Genomic DNA, 26,189 nt, shown 5'->3' on the forward strand with positions numbered 1-26,189 from the left:
CAGCTTTTTTAAAAACAAAAACAACAAAAAAGAGGGTTGAAAATAAGGAAAGACGGGAGTTCCCTTAGTGGCTCAGTGGTTAACGAATCTGACTAGGAACCATGAGGTTGCGGGTTCGATCCCTGGCCTTGCTCAGTGGGTTAAGGATCCAGTGTTTGCCATGAACTGTGGTGTAGGTCACAGATGCGGCTTGGATCTGGCCTTGCTGTGGCTATGGTGTAGGCCAGTGGCTACAGCTCTGATTAGACCCCTAGCCTAGGAAGCTTCATATGCTATAGGAGTGGCCCTAGAAAAGGCAAAAAAAGACAAAAAAAAAAAAAAAGAAAAGAAGGAAATATGCAGCAGGCATGCAGCCCTCTTTCTATATTTTGGCTGCAAGCAATTCATTTCTAAGGTCATATACCCCAGGACTTTCAGTAATATTTCTCAGTGTGACAAATTTTATCTGCTTAGAACATTTTCCTCATTAGTTTCTGTGTTGTTTACTTATTTCTATTCACTCTTATTTTGCAAAACAGTACCAAAGGGTACAAGGGAGCAAGAAACTTAGACAATCAAATGGTGATCTAAATTAAATACAGCCTACTCCTTTAAAATAACGTGGAATGAGAAATTACCTTTCTCTTTAAGAAAAACATACTCTGAATTTAAAGAAATCAAGGCATAGTTACAGAGATATTATTTTATTCAAACACAATTCTAGGTATTTCCTTCATTTGGAATAATTACAAATCTCTATGAATGCAGAACCACATCCTCTGGATTCTAAATTAGAAATGAATATTCATAATCAGAAAACATTTTAGGAGTTCCTGCTGGGGCTCAGGGGTTCAAGAAGCCAACGTATGTCAAAGAGCATTCTGCCTATGTTTTCATCTAGCAGTTTTACGGTGTTAGGGCTTATATTTAGGTCTTTAATCCATTTTGATTTTTTATATGGTGTTAAGGAATGTTCCAACTTCATTCGTTTACATGTAGCTCTCCAGTTTTCCCAGGACCACTTGTTGAAGAGACTGTCTTGCTGCAACTGTATGTTTTAGCCTTATTTGTTTAGTTAATCAGAGGTGCATGGGTTTATTTCTGAGTTCTCTATTCTGTTCCACTGATCTATGTGTATGTTTTTGTGCCAGCACCATACTATTTTTATGACTGTAGCTGTGTAGTGTAGTCCTAAGTCAGGAAGCCTGATTCCTCCATTTCTATTTTCTCTTTTTCAAAATTTCTTTGGCTATTTGGGGTCTTATGCATATTTTCATATATATTTAAAATATTTTGTTCTAGATCAGTGAATAATGTCCTTGGATCTAGTTTGATCCACCCACTAGAATAAGGTCAGTTAAAAACAAAAATAGGAGTTCCTGTCATGACTTAGTGGAAACAAATCTGACCAGTGTCCATGAGCATAGAGGTTCAATCCCTGAATCTGGTCAGTGGGTTAAGGATCCGGCATTCCCATTAGCTGTAGTGTAGGTTGCAGACACCCCCTGTATCTGGTATTGCTGTGGTTCTGGCTTAGGCCTGTGGCTACAGCTCTGATTCAACCCCTAGCCTTCATATGCTCTGGGTATGGCCATAAAAAGACCAAAAAAAAATCCAAGACCTTATTAAACTAAAAACATTTTGCACAGCAAAGGAAACTATTTTTAAAAATGAAGATACAACACACAAAATGGGAGAAAATCTTAGCAAATGATGTAACAGACAAGGGCCTAATCTCCAAAATATACAAATAGCTCATAAAATTCAACAATAAAAAAGCAACCAATCAAAAAATGGGCAAAAGACCTAAATAGACATTTCTCAAAAGAAGACATACACTTAGCCAGTGGGCACATGAAAAATTGTTCAACATCATTAATTACTAGAGAAATGCAACTCAAAACTACTATAAGTTACCATTTCACACCAGTCATAATGACCATTATCAACAAGTCAACAAATAACAAATGCTGGAGAGAGTGTGGAGAAAAGGGATCCCTCCTTCACTGTCAGTGGGAATGTAAATGGGTACAACCACTACGGAAAACAGTATGTAGGTACCTCAGAAAACTAAATATAGAACTACCATATGGTCCAGGAATCCCACTTCTGGACATGTATCTGGACAAAACATTAATTCAAAAATATATATGCACCCCTATGTTCATTGTAGCGCTATTCACAATAGCCAAGACATGGAAACAACCTAAATGTCCACTGACAGATGAATGGATTAAGAAGATGTGGTATATATATAATGGAATACTACTCAAACATAAAAAGGACAAACTATTGCCATTTGCAGCAACATGGATGGATTTAGAGACTCTCACACTAAGTGAAGTAAGTCAGAAAGAGAAAAATACCGTAGGAGATCATTAATAAGTGGAATCTAAAATACGTCATACATGATCCTATCTACAAAACAGAGACATATCAGAGACATGGAGAGCAGACTTGCTATTGCCAGGAGGGAGGGTGCAGGGAGTGGGAGGGACTGGGAGTTTGGGGGTGGTAGATGCAAACTATGACATTTAGAATGGATAAGCATTGAGGTCCTACTGTACAGCACAGGGAACTACATCCAATCTCTTGAGTTAGAACATGATGGAAGATAGTATTAGAAGAAATGTGTGTATCTGACTGGGTCACTTTGCTATAGAGCAGAAATGGAGAGAACATTGTAAACAAACTATACTTAAATTAAAAAAATTAAAAAGAACCTGAGATAATGTCTGTGAGAAAGAAGTTTCAGTCCCTGGACTCAGTCGGTTAAGGAGCCAGTATTGCCACGATATTTAGCATAGGTCACAGATGTGGCTCAGATCCATTGTTGCCATGACTGTGGCAAAGGCTGCAGCTGTAGCTCCAATTCAACCACTAGTACAGGAACTTCCATATACTGTAGGTGTGGCTGTAAAAAGAAAAGGAAAGAAAAAAAGGAAACATTTTATGCAATATTCAGAGATTTATCATTTTTGTTTTTTCTGTCTGCCCTCCTTCTTAAAACAAGTGATTACTCAAATATAAATGTTTTATTTTAAAGTTTACATAGTTTACACATCATATTTTTGGCTTTGGTGGACTTTGAATTTAGATAAGCTTGATTTAGTTAATTGCACAAAATCACATAGATTAATGACTATGAAAATGGTATCTTTAGAAATAGAGCTTCTGTCAATGATTAAATAATAATGAAATTTTAAAAACTTAAAAACTCATTTTATACAGGGTTTTTGTTTCAAGACAATACCATCTCAGTAAAATCTCTGGCACTTGAGAATATTTTACTTATCTTGGGCTCTCTTCTCTAGTATCTGAATAATACCACTTCTCTGTTTTTTTTTTTCTTTTTTTTCCCCCAGTTTGTTGAAGTATGACTGAAAAAAACTGCATAAAATTGTTCAACTGGAAGGTTTTTATAAAGACATACAGACATTGTGAATAATTGTCACAATCAAGTTAATTGACATATCCATCACCTACAGTTACTATTTACTGTTTGTGTGTGTGTGTGTGTGTGTGTGTGTGTGTGTGTTTGTGTGTGTGTGTGTGTGTATGGTGACAGTTAAGCAGAACTATCTATCAGATTTCAAAAATATAATACATAATTGTTAACTATTGTAATCCTACTCTAAATTAGATCCCCCAACTTATTCATTTTATAGCTGAAAGTTTGTGCCCTTTGACCAACATCTGCTCACTTGCTCCACCTCTTGACCCTCATAACTACAGATCTAATCCAGATGATCCCCTGAGTTCAATTTTCTTAGATTCTACACATAAGTGAGATCATACAGTATTTGTCTTTCTATGTTTGGCATATTTTGATAAGTATAATTCTCTCCGGTACCATCCATGTTGTCACAAATGGCAGGAGTTCCTTCTTTTATTGCTGAATAATATTCCTTTGTCTAAATACATTTCCTTTATCCCCTCATCTGCCAACAGACATGTTGGTTGTTTCCATATTTTTTCAAGTTGAATAATGCTTTAAAAAACGTGGGAGGGCAGACATTTCTCCTGATTTCATTTATTTGGGATATATCCTGAAGTGGAGTTGCTGCATTATGTGGTAGTTCTAGTTCAATTAGTAGCAATTTTTAATTTTTAAGAGACTTCCATTCTGTTTTCCATAATGGCTGTACCAATATTCATTCCCACCAATCAGGTGCAAGGGTTCCCTTTTCTCCAGAGCTTCACCAACATTTGTTGTCTCTTTTATATGTAATTGCCATCCTAACACCTGAGAAGAGGTATTCGAAGGGGGTTTTGACTTGAGTTTCCTTATACTAATGATGTGGAGCTCATTTTCAGACCCCTAACAGCCTTGTTTTCTTGATCATAAACCCTCCTGTTTACAGCTGAGGAGCTTAGCACTAGGGGAGGCCCCAGAGCCCAGAGTATGACCCAGCCTTCTCATATCTAGCTATCAGGTTTGCATGTCAATCTTTCCTGATACAGGAATTGCAATTCCCTTACTTTTGCTACCTGATTGTAATTCAGTTTCATTATTTTGACATGTCACTCTATGATTTGATGGAGAAAAAAATCAAAATAAATAATGTAAACACATCTAGGAAATTTCCTTACTATGAAATTAGGGTAATAATTGAAGCTACCTAATAGAACTACTGAAAGAAAGTTTGACAAAATCATTAATATTGCTTAGACCAGTGGTTTTCAGTACCAGTTTGTTGATAATTCATGCATACTTATTTTAAAAATACACAGACAACACACCCTCAGCCTAGAACCAGTATCAGGATCCCTGCAGGTGACTTTCTCAGCCACACTAATGAGAATCTGGGCTTAATAATCACTGCCTTGGAATATTGCCCAACACTTAGAGAAAGCTCCATAAATATTACCTATAATTTCCCTCATAATATGCACGGCCACTTATTAAATATGAGCATTTAATAATACTTGTTTCAGTTCTCATATTTTATTGGGATGTGAAACACAACTGATACCATTTGGCTTTTCTTGGTGTCTCAGCTCAATCCCATCCCTCTGCATACCTGTCCCCAAAAAGCGACCAGTGACATGAAGTTGATGGGTATATTTCCTTGTCACTGTTTCCATGATGCCAATATTAATTTCTATATCTATAAGAAGATTTCTTAAAATCTCACCTTAGCAGAATACCGCCCATATTTTCTCTAAAATGTATTTTCCCTCAACTTTGAGGTGAAGCCTCTTTGTTAAGTACAAACAAGTACTTCAAACATTTTTCCTGATGCCCATAATTGTGTAAGTCAAAACATCACTTTATTTAGTTTACAAATTTATGTTTATAGGTTTTAATATAGATTTAACATATTTAACCTATATACTTCACATACATTTACTGTAACTAAATAATCATGTTTTATTTATTAGTTAACTTACATATTTTATATTACTATTTATATCAGTTTCCTTTTACAACAGTCCTATGAAAATTCTTACACCAAACTTTGTATCATACAAATGAGAATATGTATACCAACTGTGAGTGGGGATTAGCTCAATTTCTAGGAATTGGTGAATATTCAGTTTTACTAGTATTAATTGCTTATATTTGTTTCAATCCAAAAATTACTTTCTATCAACCACATCAACTTTTACTAAGTGTCACTTAAAAAACTATTTCTGTTGTATCATTTTTTAAAAACTTTTTTAAAAGTATAGTTGATTTACAGTGTGAATTTCTCCTATAGAGCACAGTGGCCCAGTCATACATATATACGTGTATATATATATACATTCTTTTTAGCATGCTATCTTCCACCAAGATCTATCCCAAGACATTGGATATAGTTCCCTATGCTGTACAGTAGAACCTCATTGCTTATCCATTCTAAATGTAATAGTTTGCATCTACTAAACCCAAGCTCACCATCCATCCCACTGCCTCCCCCATTCTCCTTGGCAACTGTAAATCTGTTCTCTTTATCCATGAGTCTGTTTCTGTTTTGTAGGTAGTTTCATTTGTGCCACATTTTAGATTCCACATGTAAGTCATAACATATGTTATTTGTCTCTCCCTTCCTGAAGTCTATCTTGTGATAATTTCATGGTACCTACATGTGACATTTTCATCTTGCATAGGAAATTATTTCAAACTTGGGTTTTAAAACTGGACTGAAAAACTTGACTATTTATAAAAATTCCTGTAACCAATCTTGTTAGTGACACTATGGCCCCTGTAAATTACTGTCTCATTCTCAAAATTCACAGGTAGACTCACTGAACCAAAAGAGGATTAATCAATTCTTCTACCTTCATTTCACATCTGAGGCCCAAGTAGGTTAGAAAAGACTCACTCTTGTCTACAGTGGAGGTGATTGAGAACTGGTACATAAATAAGCAGATCACTATTTGAGTCCTGGGTTTTTCACCCCCTATATGTGGAGTGTGTGTAAATCTCTCCTCATCTCTAGGCTTCTCTTCCTTCTTGGAAATAAAGAGTCTAATACTCACCACCAAACCAAGTGTGGCAAGTATAAAGGGTTTGTAACTGGTAAATAGTGCATCATTTTTTAGAAAGAAAGTCAATCAACATTGAAATAATGTATTTATTCACTAAATACAATTCCTAAAATTTAATGATGTTTTGTAGATTACATTGCAGAGAGGTCGAATCCTTTCCTGTCTGAGGGCATTGGAGCATTGAATGACATGAAACCCTAAAATACATATCAGCCCATGAAATAAAATGTACTGTTCTCATATTTCATGACTCCTTTTTTCCTCATACTTATGAAAATTTCTGCAGTGGTTTTTCAATGACTGAATCCTGTAGGTGCTACTAAATGGGAAATAATAGGTCCAATAGAAAATCACATGGTCACAAACAAGCATGATTTTATCTTGTCCTCGTCTTATGGGACATTCTGAAGGATGGAAACACCAGCATGAATGCTCCATTGTTTGGAAGCCATAGGCAATTTACTTTATTTTTTATGAAAAATGGAAGGGTTTATTCAACACTTAACTGGCTTTTTAAAAATTTCTTTATATATGTTTTTCCTACTGTACAGCATGGTGACCCAGTTACACGTACATGTATACATTCTTTTTCTCACTATACATGTTCCATCATAATTGACTAGACAGAGTTCCCAGTGCTACACTAGCAGGATCCCATTGCTAATCCATCCTGAAGGCAACATTCTGCATCTATTTACCCCAAGATCCCAGTCCCTCCCACTCCCTCCCCTTCCCCCTTGGAAACCACAAGGCTGTTCTCCAAGTCCATGATTTTCTTTTCTGTGGAAAGATTCCTTGGTGCCAGATGTCAGATTCCAGATATAAGGGATATCATATGGTATTTGTCTTTCTCTTTCTGGCTTTTTTTAAATCCTGGGTGCCTCCTCTGTGCCAACAAGAGGTAGGCTCTTGGGAATCAGAAATAAATGAGCCTCAGTTCTTTCTCTTCATATATGAAGAATGTATTAGTATAAACAAACCAAATGTATGGGATGTAAGGAAATAATAACATTAGATCAAGGGATATTTACATCTAGTAAGGTGAGAATTAGCCTCATCATTATTAGTTACAAAATATTAAGAATTTAAATTCTGCTTTATGCATCCATCACATAGTTACTGCAGAGAGGGCAACCATTATTTGTTTCATTCTAATTGAGTGGGTTTTTTTATCAAAAAAATAAAAAGGAATTGACTCAGCTGACAATCCTAAACTGAGGATTCTAAGAAATTACCCGCTCACACACTAAGAACTACTGGAACGCCAAGGGTTCAAAATTAATTTTTTATTATGTAAATCCTATGACTTAATTTCATTGTTTACAGACTCTCTGAAAGTTCCAAGCAGAAGTGCAGAGGTCTAACCACAGATACATCTGGTGTATATTATTTTAAATAGTTTTCATTTTCCTGAGTAGGAGTGGACCCCAAGACTCTGATTTTTATGTCTCCTTTTGTGGTTGACTTGGCTGATTATGGGTATGGAGGAGGAAGTGGACAGTTGAAGTCAAATCCAGGAGCAAGATTGATAGAGATATCTATCATCTATCTATATTTTTTTATCATTTCTTTATATGTATATTTTTTCTACTGTTCAGCATTGTATCATCTATCCTTAAATGTCCTTCACCAGTTCTTTTTGTGATGTTATTTTATTTTATTTTCATCAGAGTATAGTTGACTTATAGTGCTGTGTCAATGTCTGCTGTAGGGCATATTGACCAAGTCATACATATGTATACATCTTTTTCATGCCATCTTCCATCATGTTCTATCCCAAGAGATTGGATATATTTCCCTAGGTTGTACAGCATGACCTTATTGCTTATCCATTCTAAATGTAATAGTTTGGAACTACCAACCCCAAACTCCCAGTTCATCCCATTCCCTCTCCCTTCCCCTTGGCAACCACAAGTCTCTTCTCTATGTCTGTGAGTTTGTTTACGTCTTGCAGATAGGTTCATTTGTGCCATATTTTATTTTACTTTATTATTATTATTATTATTGTTGTTGCTTTTTAGGGCCCCACCTGTGGCATATGGAGGTTCCCAGGCTAGGAGTCTAATCAGAGCCACAGCTGCTGGCCTACACCATAGCCACAGCAGCGCCAGATCTGAGCCATGTCTGTGACCTACACCACAGTTCACAGCAACACCAGATACTTAACTGACTGAGTGAGGGCAGGGATCAAACCTGCAACCTCATGGTTCCTAACTGGATTCATTTCCCCTGTGCTACAATGGGAAATCCAACTTGTGCCATATTTTAGATTCCAGATATAAATGATATCAGATGGCATTTGTCTTCCTTGTCTCTTTCTGTCACTCAATCATTTTTCCTGTCATCCATACAGCAAGCACTACCTACTCCCCTCCACTGTGGTCTGCAAGAAAACTCCACAGAGAAGGGCTTCGTGAGCAGGGAGTTTCTGCCAGCTCTCACAGGGAAGACACATGACTGCTGAGGTTGGCAGGGGAAAGCCTGCTCAGATGCATTGTGTCTGGACTCAGTCTGTCCAGGATGACTGGCTTCAAACATGGCTTTAACTCATACTAACCAATACCACAGTAAATGTTACATAAAATGCTGTGCCTTCCTCTTATTGAAATAATCATGGGATGTGGGCACTTACAGTTTGAGAGAGATGATGCAGATGTAATCAAACAAGAGACATAATACACAAACCACAGAACCTGACACTCGTCAACAGTGCATCATGTTTGGGTTAATGCCATCCTTCTTCTCATCTTCATCATTGCTTTCATGAGCATTTGAATTGCTAAGAGGGAAGTTTAGAGGGGTTCTTGTTCTGCTATGGTGGGAGGGATGCCAGGCAGAGACAAAGCCAGTGAGGATGGATGCAGAAGTCTGAATGTGAATTCTCACACCCAATCCAGAACCAAGAACAAAAATTTCAGAGGGCTCTGATCCAAAATTCTGTACATCGATGCCCCTTCATCTTTCTATACCAACCATCATTTTAGCCTCCTAGGAGGAAATCATGCTTCCCAAGAAACCCTCCATCAATCACTCTCTCCCCTCAGCACTTACTGGGCTTGGATACATTTCTGGTGGACCATGACCAAGGAATAGAGATTCATTGCCCTTTCCTTCCTGGCCTGTGATGAAGTTTCAGGATCTCTCTTCAGGACTGGCAAGAAATCAGACTCAGGCTAGGAAATTCTGATGCAGGTGCCCACAAAGAATGGAGACACAGGTCTAGAATCACAGTCTTAGAACTGGCAAACTGAAGAGATGGAAGCACTGGCCAATTATGTACAGTGGTGTGACCTGAGGTCTCAGTGCACAAAGCTCATAATTAGCCAGTTGGTCCATGTTGTCCCAGTCTCTGGAGACTTGCTAGTATTCATCAAAAAAGAAAAAAAAAAAAAAAAAAAGAGAAAACTGAACATTCCTGGAAGGTTCTTGGTCCCTAGTCTCTTCAGGAGGATGTTCACCTATACCTTTGGCTCCTTACATGTAACACGTTGCAGAATGTTAACATAATACTCAGATATTTCCCCCCAGTGTAACCAGTCAATGTATGATTTTAATCCCAGCAAACCCATTGTATTCATCACAAAATCTATGCAGCATTGAGCCGTCTACAGCAAGAATGTTATACCTTTTCAATTTTCTCAGCTAATATTTGTCTCAAAAGATTACTTATTTTAATTACCTTAGTTCTTACTTAGCATGGCAATTCATATTTTAGAGATTTATGGTGTTGTGTGTGTGTGCATGTGTGTGTTTTGTAATTTCAATGAGTCTTCATTTCTAAGTTTTCCTCTAATGGAATTATGTTGCCGTATTAGAATACCCCTGATTTTCACTTGTTATTTGTTTACTGATATTTATTTAAATATTTCAGTGGGCCTCTCAGGAGGTTGCAATCAAGCAGTTGGTCAGGGTTACAGACACCTGAAGGCCTGATTAGCAAAGGAGCACTTTTCAAGCTCACTACAGGGCTGTGGTTAGGATTCCCATGTACACAGAATATTATCCAGAGAAATCCCACAGTTCCTTGATCCATGGGCCTCTGAGGGAAGCTTCTCACCACATGGAAGCTGTGCTCTATCTACCAAGAGAGGAAGAGAAGAGAAGGAGAAAAAAAGGTCATATTTTTTAAAACTCTAATCCCTGAAGTGACACATCCCAACATGTCTTCCATATGTCATTGTCAAAATCAAGTCACTATGTATATCTCATTGTCAATGGGAAGGAAGTGTACAAGGCATGAAAAGCAGAATTGGGGATCCATAAGAACATCTCAGAAATCGCCCACCACAGAGGCCTCATATGCCCTAAGAAGTTTGTTCTACTAGCACTTCAAGACTCAAGTCCATTTGCCTGCTTTCTAGCATACTCCCCAATTCATTCCACCACCATAATCTACATAAAATAATCTGGGGATGCCCAAGCAAATGGGTAGATCTTCCCTTCCACTGGGCACTCCTGCAGACCCCCTCCCCTCTACTGCTTCTGGTTTTTCAATTTCAAGTAGACCCCCTGATTTCTGACCAACTAGGAGAGCCCCTCCATCTACATCAGGCCAATCTGCAGCCATTCCAATGCCAAAATTGAAGCAATGTTCCCAGGGTTTCTGATATATACTAACTAGAGTGGACTCATTACTCCCTGGAACCTATTTGCTTTATGTTTCTTTGTGTTTTCAGCTCTTAAAGGCTTTAATAAAATATAGTTTGGGATAATTTTTATTCTAGTGAAGAAAGTGGGATGTATGTGGTTAGTGGGGTGGTGTAAACTTCTTATTTTATAAGGGATGGAGGGTATATTTAGGAAATAACACATGGCAGGTAAGTAGAGGTGGATATGAGAGGGGGAGACATGGTGTTGGGGCACCTAAAATAATTAGTCCACAGGGGAACTAGGTTTGCATAAGTAGATATGCATATATAATATTTCAGTAAAGTTAATCATTTCTTATTGGGCTACATCTTTTCCTAAAAACTACTAGAAATTTTCCTCTGACAAATGCATTGTTTTCTTTCATAGCAAAGTCAAGTATTTTGTTTTCTTTAACATCAAATTTTATCAAAAAGAAATAGATATATTCTGTTCATAACTGATTCACTTTGCTGTATACCTAAAATTAACACAACACTGTAAGTCAAAAATGATCCAATGAAATTTTCTTTGTGTTTGTCATCTACATGCATTGTAGTGAAATGCCTATTTGATAACTTAAAGAAAGAAATGCAAAGTAAACTAAACTAGTTTTGCACAGCTTTCAGAGGGCCCAGACTACTACCATTAAAAATGAAGTCTGAAAAATCTAAGAAGGAATGGACACTCATCTCGTGGAACACAACAGGAGCCCTCAGACTTAGTTCTTGTGACAGAATACAGAAAGGCATGATAATCGGGTGAAGTCTTAAGCAGGTCTTTTCTGCTAAGTGTAAGAACACCCATTTGCTTGACAAAATTATGATCCTAAATAATGGAAAAGAAGATAAATTCATTGTGATGATTTGGGTGATTTAATGATCCTCAGATATCATTACAGCCACACAGCAATTGGAAATATGACATCACACCCTATTTCCCAGTGGCGTACCCAATACTAAGATGGAGTCTTAACAACCACCTTTCTTCCCAGTGCAATTTTGCAATCTCCCAATTGTAGGTACCTTACAACATGTTATATACACTTGTGCTGCATTATCAATCAGGATTCCTTCAAGAAAAGAGAAACCAATTAGTCATTTTAATGGAGAAAATATAATACAAGAGTTTGTTAAAGAGTTATTGAGAGATTGAAAGAAAAAAAGAAAGAAAGAATAACACAGCTATCATAAGTGAATGAAGAAGCTACTATACCAAAGGCATGGGTGTATAAAGGGGACAGTTGAGCATTTAGGAAAACATTTAGGGCAAAGAGAATTTACTGACCACTCTTGAATATATAAAAGACAACCATAAGATGGAAAATAGCATTAATTCTAAGAGTCTCATCCTAAAGCAAAGTATAGAAATATGAGTTTGGAGCAGAAACAATCCCTTCAAAAATAGCACATAGGCCAAGTTCTGTGGTGTAGAGAGACACAATACATGAGGAATCTTTATCAGAAGTAATGAGGATAGAGTTCCTGTTGTGGCTCAACAGGTTGAGTACCCAATGTTTTCTCTGTGACAAGATGGGTTTGAACCCTTCCCTTGCTTGTTGGTTAAGGATCCAGCATTTCTGCAAGTTGCAGCATAGGTCACAGGAGTGGCTCAGATCCATTGTTGCTGTGGCTGTGATGCAGGCCTGCAGCTGCAGCTCTGATTTGACTCCTAGCCTAGGAAATTCTACATGCCACAGGTGTGGTGGAGAAAGAAAGACAGACAGACAGAATGAAGGAAAGAACAAAAGAACGAAAGAAAGAAAGAAAGTAAGAAAGAAAGAAAGAAAGAAAGAAAGAAAGAAAGAAAGAAAGAAAAAGAAGAAGAAGAAAGAAAGAAAGAAAGAAAGAAAGAAAGAAAGAAAGAAAGAAAGAAAGAGGAAATATATTGAGTGTGGCTACTGTAGGCTCTTCATATCTTCCCCCTTTGAGCTCTGATCTCTTTAGGATCTTCCTCCATGAGTAGTTAGGACCAAAGTCGGACAGGTCACCTTGGAATGAAAGATCTGACTTATCAGAAATTCTCCACCTAGGCCACACACTCTAACCACCTAGGTGCCTTAAAAAATCTTCATGTTCAGGACACAACCCAGCCTAATTATCAGAATAGGTGGTGTGAGACCCAGATGTCAATATTTTTAAGCATCCTGGATGATTTTGATAAAAGCCAAGGTTGAGAAGCAGTGGAATGCATCTTCATACATATCCTGAATAAACAGATTGGAAAAAGGGTGGTGGAAAATAATAGACATTTTCAAGTAAATCATACATAGAGACATATGACAATGAAGATATAACAATCCAAAACCTATGGGACATGGCAAAAGCAGTTCTTAGAGAGAAGTTTATTCAATACAATCTTATCTCAGGAAAGAAGAAATAACTCAAATAAAAACCTAAACTTACACCTTAAAGATCTAGAGAAGGAAGAACAGATGACATACAAAATTAGTAGAAGGAAAAAAATCATAAAGATTAGAGCCAAAATTAATAACATAGAGACAAAGAAAACAATTGAGAAGATCAATGAAACCAAAAGTTGGTTCCTTGAAAGATCAACAAAATTGAAAAAACTTTAGCCAGACTCATCAAGAAAGAAAGGGAGAGGGTTCAATTCAATAAATTTGGAAATGAAAAAGGAGAAGTTACAACCGACACTCCAGAAATACAAAGGATCATGAGAACATATTATGAGAAACTGTATGCCAATAAAATGGACAAGCTCCAAGAAATGGACAGATTCTTGCAAAGGTACAAGCTACCAAGACTGAACCAGGAAGAACTAGAAAATATGAATAGACCAATCACAGGTGCTGAAATTGAACATATGATTAGAAAACTTGCAAAAAGCAAAAGTCCAGGACCAGATGGCCTCACAGCTGAGTTCTTTCCAACTTGAGGGAGAAGAGATAACACATCTTCTTCTGAAACATTTCCAGAAAAACAGAGGAAGGAACATCCCCAAACTCATTCTGTGAAGCCACAATTACCCTGATACCAAACCCAGACAAAGATACCACACAAAAAAATAAAATTATAGGTCAATTTCTTTGACGACACAAAAAGTTTGGCTAAATGAGTCCAAAAACATATAAAACAGATCATACACCATGACCAATTTGATTCATCCCAGATTCACAAGGATGGTTCAACATACACAAATCAATCAATGTCATACACCACATTAACAAAAGCAAAGTTGAAAACCACATGATCATCTCAATAGATGCAGAAAAGCATCTGGCAAAGTCTAACACCCATTCATAATAAAAACTCTTACCAAAGTGGGTATAGAAGGAACCTGTCTTAACATAATAAAAGCAATTTATGACAAACCCACAACAAGTATAATACTCAATGGAGAAAAGCTGAAAGCCATCCCACTAAAGACAATGATACCCACTATCAACACTTTTATCCAACATAGTACTGGAAGTCCTAGCCACAGATATCAGACAAACAACATAAGTAAAATATATCCAAATTGGAAGAGGAGAGGTAAAATTGTCTCTGTATGCAGATGACATCATGATATACATAGAAAACTCTAAGGACTCCAAACAAAAACTACTCAAACTGATCAATGAATTCAGCAAAGAAGCAGGATACAAGATTAACATTCAGAAATCAGTTGCATTTCTATATACTAACAATGAAATATTAGAAAAGGTGTAAAAACCACAATACCTTTTAAAACCACACCCCCAAAAGTTAAACAACTGGGAATAAACCTAACAAAAGAGGTGAAAGACTCATATGCTGAGTACTATAAAACATTAATCAAGGAAATTTAAGAGGATTCAAAGAAATGGAAAGATATTCTACGCTTCTGGGTTGGAAGAATTAATATCATAAAAATGGCCATGCTGCCCAAAGCAGTCTATAGGTTCAATGCAATCCCTATCAAATTACCCATGACATATTTCCCAGAACTAGAACAAACTATCCAAAAATTTATATGGAACCATAAAAGACCCAGAATTGCCAAAGCAAACCTGAGGAACAAAAGCCAAGCAGAAGGCATAACTCTCCCAGACTTTAGGCAATATTAAAAAGCCACAGGCATCAAGACAGTGTGGTACTGATACCAAAACAGACAGACAGACCAATGGAACAGAATAAGGAACCTAGAAATAAACCCAGACACCTACAGTCAATTAATCTTTGACAAAGGAGGCAAGAACACAAAATGGGAAAAACATAGTCTATTCAGTAGGAACTGCTGGGAAACATGGAAAAACTACATGCAAATCAATGAAACTAGAACACACTCTCACACCATGCACCAAAATAAACTCAAAAAAGCTGAAAGACTTAAATATAAGACAAGACCCCACCAAACTCCTGGAAGAGAATATAGGCAAAACATTCTCTGACATCAACCTTACAAATGTTTTCTTAAGACAGTCTCCAAAAGCAACAGAAATCAAAGCAAAAATGAACCAATGGGACCTAAACAAACTGACAAGGTTTTGCACAGCAAAAGAAACCATATAAAATACAAAAAGACAACATGTGGAATGGGAGAAATAGTTTCTAATGATGCAACTGACAAGGGATTAATCTCTAAAATACACAAGCAATTTATAAGATTCAACAGCAAAAAAAACCCTACACACAAATTGAAACATGGGCAGAAGACCTGAAAAGACATTTCTCCAAAGAAGACATACAGATGGCCAGCAGGCACAAGAAAATGTGCTCAACAACACTAATTATTAGAGGAATGCAAATCAAAAGTCTAATGAGCTACGACTTTACACTAGTCAAAAGTCCAACATTAACAAGTCAATATAAAACAAATGCTGGAGAATATACAGAGAAAAGGAAATTTTCCTTCACTGTTGATGGAAATGTAAAATTTCAGGTCTAGATGTTGCATTTTGCCACATGTTCCAATCTACACTCCAAATGGATGACACAAATATTAAGAATAGATTGTTTTGCTGAGGAACCTCCTCATGGCCCTTTGGATGTCTCTGTTCCTCAGGCTATAGATGAAGGGGTTCAGCATGGGGGTGACCACAGTGTATAACACTGAGGCCACTGCATCCTTCCTGGGAGAATGTGAGACAGCTGAGCTGAGATACACCCCAAGGCCTGTTCCATAAAATAAGCAAACACCTGCCAGGTGAGAGCCACAGGTGGAGAAGGCTTTATACCTCCCACCTGATGAGGGGATTCTCAGAATGGAGGAAATGATTTTATAGTAAGAGAAAAAGATCCCTGAGACTGGAATCCCACCAAAAATGGCACCAACAAAATACATGATTAAGTTATGGGTGAGAGTGTCAGAACAGGCAAGCTTGAGGAGTAGAGAAGGGTCACAGAAGAAATTAGAAATGTCCACATCCTTGAAGCAGGGAATTTGTATCACAATCCAATTGTGCACCTGGGAGTCCAAAAGGCTGACCAAAAAAGACACCAAAAGTAAGAAGCAACATAGGGGTGGGTTCATGATGACCGGGTAGTGCAGTGGGTGACAGATGGCCACAAACCTGTCATAGGCCATCACAGTTAGAAGTGTACATTCCATAGCCCCCAAAATTATAAAAACAGACATCTGAATTAAGCAGCCTGTATAGGAGATGACTGTGCTGTGAGTGTGGATGTTCACAATCATCTTGGGGACAGTGGTGGAGATGAAACCCATGTCAACCAAGGACAGGATGGAGAGGAAGAAGTACATGGGGGTGTGGAGGTGGGAGTTGGAGGTGACAGCCAGGATGATGAGCAGGTTCCCCAGCATGGTGACCAGGTACATGGACAGGAACAGGACAAAGAGGAAGGGCTGCAGTTCTGGGTCATCTGAGAGTCCCAGGAGGAAGAATTTGGAGACACTTGTTAGATTTCCAGTTCTATATAGTTTGGACACCTTTTTTTAGAGAAAAGAGGGTCAAAATTAGGGAAATTAGTAGATGGGCATGCAGCACTTTGTTCATGTTTCAGATTCAAGCAATTCACTTCTAAGTTCATATCCCCCCAGGATCTGTAGCAGTATTTCTCAGTGTGACAATTTCTATCTGCTTAGAATTTTTTCCTTACTGGTTTTCATTTATTTGCCTTTTTCTACACACACTTACTTTATAGAAACTTTACTAAACAGTAACAGAAGAGAGGGAATATATAAATACATGATCATGGTAATATAGACTACTTATTTAGAAAAAAATGCAGAATAAGAAATGCACTATCCCCTCTAAGAATAAAATAAAGTTCCACATTGAACTAATTACAACAGTTAAATAAAACTTATTTTTCAAATACATTCTCGATATTTCTTTTATTTACAAAATTTGTAAATACTCTCTGAAATGTGGATTTATGTAAACTGCATTCTAAATTAAATTTGAATGTTTGTAATCAGATTTTTTGTGATAGTTATCTTCAGGAGTTGAGTCATTTTTTTATTTTCTGTCTTCCCCCTTTCATGAAATTAATGATTGTTCAAATATCAGGGTTGTGTTTTAAATGTCATTTAATATATTCTTCATAACTCTAGCTCTGCTGGAATTAAAAAATCAACCAGCATCATTTCATTAAGTGCACATAATCATACAGCCTTGATGACTAAGAAGATCACATTGTTAACAGAGCTTCTCTCAATGATTAAACAATAATGACATTTAAGGAACACTCTCTGAGTTTTTTTATTTTAGATGAAGTTGTTTGTTGCAACTCAATTCAATCTCAGTAAAACATCCCCCACATGGGACCATGCTAGTTTTTGTACTCTCTTCTGAAGTGGCCTGATAACATTAGTTCACTGGTTTTCCTTTTATCCAGTTTATTAAGGTATGATTGACAAAATTGCGTATTTGGGTTATACAACAAGAAGGTTTCTTTAAATTAGATAATATGATAATTTCTCACACAAAGACACATGCTGTATGCTAGACAATCAGGACTCATTCATTTATAACAGAAATTCTATACCCTTTGACCAACAACTCTCCATTTCCCCCAACCCTACCCCTTACAACTACAGTTCTAATTGATGGTTTTATGAATTGGATTTTCTTAGGTTCCACCCCTAAGGAAAAATCACATATTATTTTTCTTTCCATGCCTGATCTATTTTAATAAGCATAATGTCCTCCAGTTACATTCATATTGTCACAAACGGCAGGATTTCCTTCTTTTTACTGCTGAATAGCATTCTATTGTCTCTGTATACACAGCACATTTTCTTTATCCATTCCTGGCTCTGTAGATCAGTTTTTTGCAGATTCTTACTATTGTGAAAAATTACAATGAACTTAGGAGTACAGATATCTCTTTGAGGTACTGATTTCTTTTCCTTTGGACATTTTCCCTGCAGTGGTATTGCTGGATGAGAGAGTAGCTCTATTCCAATCAATAGCAATGTTTTTGTTTTTTGTTTTTTGCTTTTTTATTTTTGCTTTTTAGGGCCACACCCATGGTATATGGAGATTCCCAGGCTAGGGGTCAAATCAGAGCTGTAGCCTCTGGCCTGCCCCAAGGACACAGCAAAGCCAGATCTGAGCTGCATCTGTGACCTACACACAGCTCACAGCAACACCAGATCTTTAACCCACTGAGAGAAGCCAGGGATCAAATATGCATCTTCATGGATACTAGTCATATTTGTTTATGCTGAGCCATGATGGGAACTCCTCAATTAATAATGGTTTTTAATTTTTGAGGAACCTCCATTCTCTTTTCCATAATGGCTGTACCAATATTCATTTCCACCAACCAAGTACTAAGGTTCCCTTTTCTCCACATTCTCAGCAACACTTGCTGTTGTTTGGATTTTTGTTAATAGCCATCACAATAGATATGAGGTGATATTTGATTGAGGTTTTGTCCAGTGTTCCTGATATTAGCGATGTTGAATACATCTTCATATACCTGGTAGTCTTGTTTTCCTGATGATAAACCCTCTTACTTACAGTTGAGGGGTTTAACACCGGGGGAGGTCTAACAGCCTGCCTAAGACCCAGGCTTCTCATGTTTAGCTAGTAGATTTTTACATCAATCCCTCCAAATAAAGGGACTGCAATTCTCTTCTGCTACCTGAAGGTAATTCAATTTCATTATTTTGGCATGTTGCTCTATGGTTTAATTGAAAACACATTAAATATAAATAATATAAACACATCTGGGTAGTTTCTATACTATGAAATTATCATAATTAATCCAACCTTAGAGGACGGTAAAAGTTGGAAAAATCCTTAATATTGCTTAGACCACTGGTTTTTAGTTCTGGCTGATCACTATATTTACTGTTGGAGGTTTGCCAGATATGCATGTACACAGACCATAGTGAATCAAAGAAACTAGATGGCGCTTGAAGAATGATGCTAATCATGGCTTTCCTAGACCCCTGGGGGAAAGGGAGTGAGACAGGAAATGTACATCTACAAGTGGCTGCTTGAAAGCAAGTTGCCAAATACTCCAGATGTGGCTGATGGAAAGCCATTGACATTCTTGTTCTCATGACCAGAACCCTAAGGGAGTTGAAGGAAAGGGTGTAATAGCCTAAAGCATAAACAATATAATCTTTCTCTGGAGGGTTAATCTTTTATAGCATCTATGAATACAAAGGGTCTGTGCCTTGCATATCTGTAGCCTTGATCAGTAACATTGTAAATGACACATGTGATTCTGTATATAGAAGGAAGTAGAAAATAGCAAAAATCTTGACTTGGCTCAGAGGGTTGCTATTGCCTCTCGAAGGCAGTAGCCCCCTGATCCTCACTCTATTTCTTTGTCTCTTCTTTCTTAAATCTGCAGCACAGCTGCCTTTGGGACCTGAGTTGATGAGCAGATCTTGTCAATTTACATATGCTTTTTTTTTCTTTTTTGGCCACCCTGTGGCTTATGGTGTTCACAGGCCAGGCATCAAATCCAAGCCACGGTTGTCACTTATACCATAACTGCGGCAACAACACCACATCCTTAACCCACCTTGCCAGCCAGGGATCAGACTTGCATCCCATCATTCCAGAGACAACACTGTTCTCATTGTGCCAAAGCAGGAACTCCTACATGTGCTTATTTTAAAATACACAAATACCCCAGCCTCAGCCTAGAACCAATATCTGGATCTCTACACATGAGTTTCCTAGTTACCCAAATGTGCAGCTGGGATTGAGAAAAAAAATGTCTTCTCAAATATTGCTCAACACTTAGAAAATGCTCCATTAATATTATTTATTGCTCTTATCAATACTCACCTCCTATTTTTTTAAGTCCTATGTAATTTATATACTTTTTATTTAAAAAATTTTTTTATTATAGTTGATTTAGAATGTTCTTTCATGGAGTTCCTGTCATGGCACAGTGGTTAATGAATCTGACTAGGAACCACGAGGTTGCAGGTTCAATCCCTGGCCTTGTTCAGTGGGTTAAGGATCCAGCATTGCTGTGAGCTGTGGTGTAGGTTACAGATGTGGCTCAGATCCCTCGTTGCTGTGGTTCTGGTGTAGGCCAGTGGCTACAGGTCTGATTAGACCCTAGCCTGGGAATCTCCATATGCCACGGGGCAGCCTAGAAAAGGCAAAAAGACAAAAACCAAAAAACAAAAAAACCACAATGTTCCTTCAATTTCTGCTGTTCAGCACAGTGACCCAGTCATACATATATGCACATTCTTTTTTTATACTATCTTCCATCATGTTCAAACCCGAGAAATTAGACAGAGTTCCTGTGCTGTAGAACCCCATTGCTTATCCATTTCAAATCTTATTTTTTAAATATAAACATTTAACACTATTTGCTTCAGATCTCACATTTTACACAGATTTGAAATATTACTGATAGAATTTGCCTTTTATGGCACCTCAGCTCCATCCCATTCTGAAATCCAGGAGGAGCCTATGGTACCCTCCCAAGGACAAAAGCCTTTCTGTGTCCTCCATTTCCTGTTTGTAGGGAAAATGTTTCAGCCTCCTAGACAGTCCCTGAGATCCAAAGACAGTGACTAATTAGGGGAATAAGGACATCAAGAAAGAAGCAGAAGGTCCCTGAGTCATACTGTGTCTTTCTTTTTGCCCTCACTTCCCTAATCAGTCACTGTTTGAATCACAAATAAAGACATGTGGTTGCTATGGGGGAAAGGGAGGGAGCGGGCTGGATGGGGAGTTTGGGGTTGGTAGATGTAAACTATTACATTTACAATGGATAAGCAATGAGATCCTACTGTATAGCACAGGGAACTAAACCCAGTCTCTTGGGATAGACCATGATGGAGGATAATGAGAAAAAGAATGTATGTATAAGTGTGACTGAATCACTATGCTGCACAGCAGAAATTGACACAACACTATAAATCGACTATCCTCTAATACATTTTTTTAGTTAAAAAGAAAGAAACAGTAGTTCAGCAATGTGGCCTGAGCCAGGTTCCTACTTGGGTGAAGTACATAACAATCTGATACCTGGCTCTGAGTTCTTCTACAGAACTAGGGCCCCCAGGCAGATGGAGGATACTAATTTCAGGCTGAGTTCCAGTCCCAGACTGGTTCGACTAGAAGATTGATGATTGTTTCCTCATCACAAACCAATCAGAGGGAGGTCACACACCTTGCAGTCCCCACCACCTAAATTTTGCCTATAAAAATTTTCCTTTAGACCCCCTGGGGAGTTCATGATTTTGAGCTAGAGTCACTGGTTATTCTCCTTTTTTTGCCCTGCAATAAACCTTTCTCACCTCCAAATTCAGTCCTTTTGGTTTGTTCGACCTCACTGCATGTCATTTACAAGAGCTTGGGTTCAACATCAAATTCTCTGCATCCTTGTCTCCCTGAAGCAAACAATGTCATTAAGTTGATGGATCTCCTTTCTTGTAATGTTTCCATAACATCAATATTGATTTACATTATCCATAACCAACTTTCTTAAAAGCTTATTTAGGAGTTCCCATCATGGCTCAGCAGTAATGAACCCAAAAACTATTCATGTGGTTGCAGGGTCAATCCCTGGCCTTGCTCCTGGGTTAACAGTCCTGTTTTGGCATGAGCTGCACTGAAGACTGCAGATGTGGCTCAGAGCCCACATTTCTGTGGCTGTGACATGCCAGCAACTACAGCTCTAGCCTTTATTCAAGCCCTAGCCTAGGGACTTCCATATACCTCAGGTGCAGCCCTAAAAAGACAAAGGAAAAAAAAAGCCTGCTTAAACATGATGCTGTTTATGGTACCTCTAAATATACTTGTCTACCAAAACACTGGGATTAGGTCTTTGTAAAGTACATACTACATGAAATATTTTACTGATGTGCATTATTACAAAAGGGAATATATCATTTTATTTGGTTGGTAAATTTATATATATATATTTTATAAGAATTTGATGAATTGTAAATGTGTATTTAAAAGATATTTAGGGAGCTCCCATCATGGTGCAGTGGTTAGAGAATCCAACTAGAAACCATGAGGTTGCGGGTTTGATCCCTGCCTTTGCTCAATGGGTTAAGGATCTGGCATTGCTGTGAGCTGTGGTGTAGGTCACAGAGGCGGCTCGGATCCCACATTGCTATGGCTCTGGCGTAGGCTGGTGGCTACAGCTCTGATTAGACCCCTAGCCTGGGAACATCCCATATGCTGCGGGAGCAGCCCAAGAAGTGGCAAAAAGACAAAAAAAAAAGATATTTAAATGCAATAATATATAATTTAATAGATTTTATTTATATATTAAAAATAGTTGTTTTACATTATATAATGTATATTAATATCATTATTTATGTCATTCTCTTCTTAAAACCAATCCTATGAAAATTCTTGCATCTCTCTCTATATCACACAAATTATAGTTTTTATGGAATGTGTGAGTGGGATTAGGTGCTCAGTTTCTAAATCAGTCCATTTACATTTTATTAGTGTTAACCATCTATATTTGGTTTGGGCTTTTTTCCTTTTTTTCTTTTTTTTTTTGCCACTTCCATGTCATGCAAAAGTTCCCAGGACAGGAGCCTCACCCAGGTTACAGCAACAACCCAAGCCACAGCAGTGACAATGCCAGATTCTTAACACACTGTACCACTAGGGAACTCTAATTGCCCATATTTGTCCCAATACAAAAATCATTTTCTATCAATTACATCTCCTTTTATGTATTGTTATCATTTGAAAATACATTTGATGTCTGTTTTGTGATGATCATTTCATGATATCTGCACATGATATTTTCATCTTGCATAGAAAGTCTTCTCAATCCTTGATGTAAAAACTGAAAAATGCATGAGTATTCATAGAAAACCCCGCAATCCAATTGGTAGTCCCTTCATGGCCCCTGTAAAGTGCTGCCTCATTCTCATAATTCACACAGGTAGCCTCACTGAACCAGAAGATGAGTAGTGAATTCTTTTCCCTTCATTTCCCATCAGAGAGCAAAGTAGGCTTGAAAAGATCAACGTATTAGCTACACTGGAGGTGACTGAGAGCTGGTGCAGGGATAAGCAGACCATGGTTTGAGTCCCGGGTTTTCACTCCCCATATGTAGAGTCTGTGTAAATCTCTCCTCATCTCTGGGCTTTTCTTCCTTCTTGGAGGTGGAGAGTCTACTCCCACATTTAGACTATGTACAGAACCTAAGGGAAGCCTGGAACTTGATGAATATTTGCTTATATTTTATAAAGAATTCCAATCATTATTGCCATGGCATGGTTAGCAATGAAATACAACCTGAAATATTTAATGACATTTTAAGGATTATATGGCAGAGTGACTGAAGCCTTTCTGGTTTTGTTTCAGGGCACTGGAGCATGGATGATATGAAATCCTAAAATGAGCCTCAGCCCATGTATTAAGACCTACCATCCACTTCTTTTTGACTCTTGCTCCCCCGTGTTTATGAAAATCTGTGATGTTTTTTCAATCATTGAAAGCTGCAGATGTTATTAAATGGAAAATAATAGGTACCATAGAAAACCCATGACATAAACATATACAAGCACAATTTTATATTGTCTCTGGTCTCAATGGGACAGTCCTGAAAAGGATGAAAACACTGGCAGAAATGGTTCACTGTGCTGAAGCCAAGTTGCCCACATTTTGTTTCTATGGAAAAAAATGGAAGATTTTATTCAATACTTAACTGGATTTTTTTTTATTCTTGTGTGAACAAGTTATAGGTTCTGAGAAATCATAAACAAATGAGCCTCAGTCATTTCCCTTCATATATCAATAAGGTACTTGTAGAAACAAAAAAGAAAATATCCTGTCAGGGATGTAGGAGAAACATAACATCAGGTCACCAGTTATTCAAGTCAAATGGCATGAAAATGAGCCTTATTGGTACCCAACCCCATGACAGGCCCATAAATTCTGAGAGTTGTTGGAGCAAGGAATAGCGCCTTTATTCAGAAATCTAGCAGACCAAGAAAATGGTAGAGTGGTGTGGCCACAAACCATCTTGCCTCAGTGAGAATTCAGGCTCCTTTTATAGAGAGGAAAGGGAGAGGGAGGAGCCAATGGTCATTCACTAACTGTCACCTCTTCGGGGGAAGGGCTCACTGAAACACTGACTGGTGGCTGAGCAGGACCACTAAATGTTGCTCACTTAAAGCAGATTTCTCCTTTGATTTTTTAAAATTAATTTATTCTTAATTTATTCATAATTTATTTTTAGTGATAATTTATTATGATTAGTAACAAAATATCTAAAATTTATTTTGTTGTTTTGTATACATTCATCTCACAGTTATAGATAGCATAGAAGGCATCTATTATTTATTCTGTCCTCATTCACAGAAGTTGTATCACCAAGTAGTAATCACAGTTGACAATCTCAAGCTCAGGTAAACTAAGAACTTGTCCTCAAATACACTCATAAGTGTAGCAAACAGGATTCAAAATGAACTTGTCAGTCTCAAAGTCCCCTACACTAAAATTCACTCTTTCCAGACATTATGAAAGTTTTAAGCAGAGGTATTGAGATCTAACCACCTATGTGCCTGAAGTACATTTTTAAACTCTTTTCAGTATCCTAGGTAGGAGTCAACCCTCAGGCTCTGATTTTATGTCTCCTTATATGATTGAATACGCTGAATAAAAGTATGGAGGAGAAAGTGGAGCACTGAAATGAAAAACAGAAACAAAATCAAAGGAAAAGCAATGCCAAGTAGTTATGTTGTGAGCCACATGGGAATATAATGTACAGCACAAATGAACATTTCCACAGAAAAGAAAATCATGGACCTGGAGAATAGACTTGTGGCCGACCCAGGGGAGAGGGAGGGAGTGGGAGGTATCGGGAGTTTGGGGTTATCACATACAACTTGGAATGCATTTACAATGAGATCCTGCTGAGTAGCATTGAGAACTATGTCTAGATACTTATATTGTAACAGAACGAAGGTGGAAAAAAATGTATACATGTAAGTGTATTTTGGCCCCCATGCTGTACATTGGAAAAAATAAATTCATTAATTTTAAAAAATCAAAGGAGAAATCTGCTTTAAATTATCATTTTTTTTTCTTTTTACTGCTGCATTTGTGGCATATGGAAGTTCCCGGGCCAGGGGTCAAATCAGAGCTGCAGCTGCCAGCCTATGATATAGCCACAGCAGTGCCAGATCTGAGCTGCCTCTGTGACATTCACTGCTGCTTGTAGCAATGCCGGATCCTTGACACACCAAGTGGGGTCAGGGATTGAACCCACATCTCCACAAAGACATCGGGTCCTTAACCCAATGAGCCACAATAGAACTCCAAATCATCCTTCTTCTTAATTTATTCTTAATTTGTTCTTAATTCTTTCTGTGACTTTGACTGTGGTCTCAGCCACCCTTCCTACAGTTGGAAGAGAAAGTGCTATATACTTCCCTCCACTGTGTCCTGCAAAAAACTCCCAAAGGAAGAGAATAGTGAAGAGCAAGTCTCTGGCTCTGATTTTATGTCTCCTTATGTGACAGGAAGGTGACAGGACATTTGGGTTGGTGGGGGAAGACTGCCCAGATGCCCTGTGTGTAGAGTCAGTCTGCACAGAATGACTGGCTTCAACCTTTCTAACTCATGACCTGGCACAAATTAGATAAAACGCTATGAACTTTCCCTTAATATAGTAATGATAACAATGTGTGCTCTTATAATCTGGGAGAGATTATGCACATGAAATCAAACAAGAGACAGAAGACACATA

General features: G+C 37.7%; 1 protein-coding gene across 1 annotated transcript; it reads right to left on the reverse strand.

Moving 5' to 3' along the window:
• Positions 1–16,008: 16,008 nt before the first annotated feature.
• LOC110259643 (olfactory receptor 7E178-like) lies at positions 16,009–16,970 on the reverse strand. The gene has a single exon (XM_085015273.1). It carries the CDS (start codon positions 16,843–16,845, stop codon positions 16,009–16,011), a length of 837 nt encoding a protein of 278 aa, XP_084871399.1. The 5' UTR covers positions 16,846–16,970.
• Between the last annotated feature and the right edge of the window lie 9,219 nt (positions 16,971–26,189).

This window comes from Sus scrofa, chromosome 2 (genome assembly GCF_054392235.1).
Source record: "Sus scrofa isolate SSC_HxYL_T2T_F1_AM1 chromosome 2, Sscrofa_HxYL_maternal_Yorkshire_Landrace_v2.0, whole genome shotgun sequence".
Classification (NCBI taxonomy): Eukaryota; Metazoa; Chordata; class Mammalia; order Artiodactyla; family Suidae; genus Sus; species Sus scrofa.

Bases quoted from the DNA above. Each gene is read 5' to 3' on its own strand.
- LOC110259643 (XM_085015273.1), bottom strand. From the start codon at position 16,845: ATGTACCTGGTCACCATGCTGGGGAACCTGCTCATCATCCTGGCTGTC.